Source organism: Plectropomus leopardus, chromosome 14 (assembly GCF_008729295.1).
Source record: "Plectropomus leopardus isolate mb chromosome 14, YSFRI_Pleo_2.0, whole genome shotgun sequence".
NCBI classification, from domain to species: domain Eukaryota; kingdom Metazoa; phylum Chordata; class Actinopteri; order Perciformes; family Serranidae; genus Plectropomus; species Plectropomus leopardus.
Window position 1 is genome coordinate 27,748,352 of NC_056476.1, and position 4,918 is coordinate 27,753,269.

A 4,918-nucleotide genomic window follows, 5' to 3' on the forward strand; every position below is an offset into this window, starting at 1 on the left:
TCACATGTTCGTATCTGTGCAGCCACTGTTCTATGACCACTGTTGTCATATCATGGTCTTGAAGGGTTGTCCATTTTTGGGGGGAAGCCACTGCCCCTTGTGAATCTGTAAAGAGGCACTTGAAAACAAGGGGTAAAGATAAAAAGAAGAAATGGGATTGGGCCAAGGTTAAGGTATTCATCTTTATAGTTTATATAATCCATCATCAGCTATCTGCCATCTGCCTGTTTTCTATAATTAAGTCATGCAAATAAAATCATTAAATCGACATAAACACATGAATGGTGCCTAGACACACCACTGATGTGATCCTCACTGCCAACATGGTTAGAAGCACTCCTCCAGCCAGTGTGACAAATCTGGCTAATCACCAACTGTCAGGTCAAATTGCACTCCAATTCACAGAGGGCTGAGCGTGTGAACGGAGTATGTTTAGGAGAGCCTTCAAACGGCAACACAAACTTAGCCTCGACCTTCTCATGTCTTTGTGAATCCAGAACTCTCCACAGCAGGTGTGCCACTAGTTCTGTCTGTTCTTTAACTCGTTCAGCAACCCCTGCTGAGATTTAGTCTTCAGAAAAACAAAACTACAAACAAAACCCCTCTGCAGTTTAATGAGATGAAAGTCTCTTATTTGGCGGTAAGAACACCCAAGTCTTTAAATGCCGAATCTTTATTTCATCTTTGAATTTTTGTCTACCAGCAGTTGTTCATAATTGATATAGTTGTTGGAGTGAATTGCAGATAAGAAGTGAGACCTTGTGCAATGCGTCTAACTGATGCTGTGATCTGAGTTCACTCACCCACTGTGAGTCGAGATACCCTCCAACTAAGTGAATTAAGTATACATGTTCACCCTCTGGCACAATTCGTACTTTCACCATCTATAATGCATACAGACAACTTTGTTTAAGTGTAGCTTTGATTTTCCTTCAGTGTTGTACATATATTCTCTTCTATAATACTTAGATTTTGATAACCTTCCAAACCTAATAGTAGTACACCATGTGCTCTTAAATGAATTTGGCTGCAAATGGTGTTGAGGATAACTGCTTTGAGCTTTAGAAAACTTTAGATTTTCAACCTTAAATTCATGAAATTTACATTGGACAGACATGAATTTCCAGCTTTTATTGTCTGGTGCAATGGGTGTGGGCACCATACTGCGGATGAGTTTGTCTACAGATCAGAACCCCTCGAGTCACATAGCTTAGACTGAAGTCAGATTTCAGTTGTGCATTTAATCACTGTATTCTCAACTTGACAAAATAAGAAAATGAAAAAAGTAAAAAAAAAATAGAACTTGACTTCAAAACCAGTGACTCACGATTTCTCTTGAAGTTAAGCCCTTTAGGACTTAGAATGACTTGATATTCTTCATGAACCCAAAGATTAAACAGCATGTTAGGAAAAAATTGGCAACTCTCCATATTCATATTTCTGACAACAGATACCTTGAATGAAATTAGCAGCCCCGTTTGCACATGTAAGAGGGAAAGATGTGTTTGGAAGTGCACACCGGAGCATTCAGGCAAACATACTGACTGTTGGCCAGTGTAAATGGAATGGAAGGATGAATGAAACTTTTGGATGTTGTCTCTTTGATGCACTTTATGCAAGCTGGTGTCCGTTCTAGGCCACAGATAATTTATGAGGTAAAAGAAGCATCACTCTGTAAAACCACTCTGATATTGTATATATGTTTTATAGTTCAAAAAGGCCAAATATAACACCTGTTCATTTCAGATTTCTTGAAACCTTGGTGATATTCAGAGAATCAGGCTGCTTTTCCACCATTTTTGAGTAGAACCATTGAAGTCAAGGATGTGTCATCAACAGAAGACGACAAACAATGCACAATGGAAATAAATATAAATAGTAGCAAAATTGTAGATTACATCAATTACCTATGAACTTTATTTCCGTTTTTTTTAAAGATGTCTTTGCCCAAAAAAACAAGCATGGACCAACTATTAATAAGTCCACTGCATGCTCTTTTTTTGTCTAGTGATTACTCACTTGACTCTAGGGTAGCCAATTGTGAGGACTTTCCTTGATTGATTATTTGCCAAAATTGATTAATCGATTAATCTTTACTTGAAATAAACATAAAAACTTTAAAGATTTTATTTAAAACAATACCAAATGTGTTTTTTTCCCATAATCAAAGCTTACAGCAATGTATTGCATATGCTTTGACAGTATTGCATAGCCTATCGACTGATTATATTTCACATTTGATGAAATTCTTAACAACCGATTTATTGGTATTCAATAGTCCCTCCATGGCTCTCTTTCCAACCTGTACAATAAAACACATCCACAGATGTCATCACGGACTTAAGGTCAAGATATACCTGCTATTTTTTCAATTTTCTTGGTTCTTAATAAATTTCTTCTTGGTCAAAATGCTCTGAAAAGTTGAAAATTAGTTGCGGCATTTAGAACGGAACCAGTTCCATGTTGGTGAAAAAGATGTATGAATGGCAGCTCTTCAGTTGTCAGAATGTCCCATTAAAAAAATCATGTCTTATAACTATTTTAAGTTGATCATTTCAATAGTTTTGAATGAGGAACTCTAGTATTAGGGGAAGTACCTTGTGAAAAATTAAGTATGTTATGTCAGTAGGCTACAGTTTTTATTTCAGGTACATATTTAATCAGCGTACCATGTCTTCTCTGCTCATCTCATTTTCAGGTTTTATCTGAGTTATGGTGAAAAAGAATTTGTCTGCCAATCAAAACTGAGTTGCTTCTAGCCTCCCAACAGAGAGTACAGATGTAAATGGGCTCTTGATTTTATTTTAAACTTCTGTGAACAGTTTTCAGAGTCGAAGACAACTAGATTCAATAAGGGTTTTAAAACTAGACTAGTTTTGAATCAATATCAAACCCCAAACCAGGCACTATCAAGGAGTAATAAAATGTATTTCAAAGACACAGATACAAATTTAAAAAGAGCTTTTTTTATTTCTGTAAATTTACTATACTTACAGTCACAGCGTGTCTGCACAGGAGGCGTCTCAGCAGTGTTTTTCAATTGTTTGTCTCACTTGTGTCTAAAGGAGCAGAAGCAATCCTGTTTTAATCAGTCTAGCTGTCTCCACAGGCCACGTAACAGCTCAGACGTAAGCCTGACCCACTGCATTTTTTTCCCACATTTTAAGGCACTTTCCTTGTTTAAAAAAGCTGCAGAGATCATTTGTTGCTCTTTCTCGGAACGCTTGCAAAGCACGGGTGACCTATACTCAGTACTGTACTCGTAAGCATCTTGTTTAGACGCAGTCAGAGCACAGAGTGTTGGCAGCTACTGCCACTGCTCAGCTCTTAGACAGCCTCCTTTGTAGACATGTTATTCTTTGTTTAGAAAATTACAAATGGCATTAAATATGGTAAAGGGTGCATTTTGAGATCTGAAAACACAGAGTTTTTGACTTGCACTTTAGACTTTGTTGGTCTTGACTATGGTCTTGACTCTGGCCTTCGCCAACACATAAGACTTACCTAACTTTGTTCCACTTTGCTGTCAATCTTTATTATAAAGGCTATAATCGGCAAAGTGTTATTTTTACTGATACGTTTGGTTTAATTTAGTTATTTGTTGATGAGTAAGATGGCACAATTGACAGCTGGGTGTGCTCACAGTCAATGGCTCTGGTTGGGATTGGTCGCATGGCAGAATTCGATACCGCATAGATCGCCACTGCGTAGACTCTGGCTTTAAATGGTGTCCATAGCACAAGATGGCAGACACTTTATCCAGGATATTTTGGCATTGTTTTTGTACAGCTGGAGTAAGTGGAGATGTGCTTTCTATCGTTATATACAGTCATTGCTGCTAATCCGTCAAGGAAACAAAGCCACTCAGACACAGTCTCAATAGACTTGAACAATGATGGGCAAAAATGAACAAATGAATCTCTTTTAACCTCTGTTAGTAAAAATTTAGACCCAGGTCAATGAATGGTTGAGTTTTACTTTCACTGTGCCTGATATTCTGCTGCTCCGTCTGTGCCAAGGGTATGCTCTGTACTCCAAGAGTGTGGTAACATGTGCAACAGAGTGGTATATACTGTGTATTCCCGCAGTGCTACTAATGAATGGTCAAGCTACAAAATAGAAAATTACTTTGTGATGGCAGATAACTTCATCGTGGCGGGCTGCCACAAATAAGTGAACCTGTGGGGAAACCCTGTTATGCTTTGAAGAGAGGTTTTCTGGAGAAGGCACCACTGTCAAACATATATGTAGGGACAACATGTATGGAGTGTCATTAAAAAAATAAAAAATACTTTGCAAAATGTAACAAAACTTGAAAGGTTCAGTACATTTACACACATCAACTGAAATCAGGCTCAGGCTATATCATGGTATTACGGTATCCCAGAGTATTTATAAATTCCAATGGTATGATTTTCATTATGGTTAGAAAATACAGAAGCTTATCTTTCTGTGACCTCATACTGGAGAGGCTGTAATGACGATGTTTTGCATGTAGTGCACATCACATGCTGCCAGAAGTCAGTGTGGTTAATAAGGCAGCTGAGTGGACTGTGAGTATTGGGGATAACGTTACAGGACTGTAAACTGCTGGTCCAGGTCGTGCACATAACAGCAGAAAGAGAGCAGAAGGATGGCACAGAAAACAGTTTATCTTCACATCTAACCCTGTGAAGCAAGGATTTATTTGACCAAAACCTGAGTTAGTGAAATAGCCGATTAATGAACTAAATAACCAAAACGACAAACCGAGACTGCTGGATAAGTGTTATTTTGTTTATGTAAAAAGATAACACCCAAGCCCAACCCGAAGGGACCAATATTGTGAAAAGAATCGGTCTAGGCTTAAACATAACTAGGCCCGAACTAAAATACAGCCAACCCAAACAAACCCAAATAAAGAGAGAGCAGCATCATT

General features: G+C 38.0%; 1 protein-coding gene across 1 annotated transcript in view; it reads left to right on the forward strand.

Moving 5' to 3' along the window:
* kiaa1109 (KIAA1109 ortholog) overlaps nucleotides 1-524 on the forward strand; it is a 148,834-nt gene extending 148,310 nt beyond the window's left edge. Inside the window, exon 74 of the mRNA XM_042500822.1 lies at nucleotides 498-524. Coding sequence (XP_042356756.1) covers nucleotides 498-524 — 27 coding nt within the window. The remainder of the gene's footprint in view (nucleotides 1-497) is intronic.
* Nucleotides 525-4,918: the final 4,394 nt, after the last annotated feature.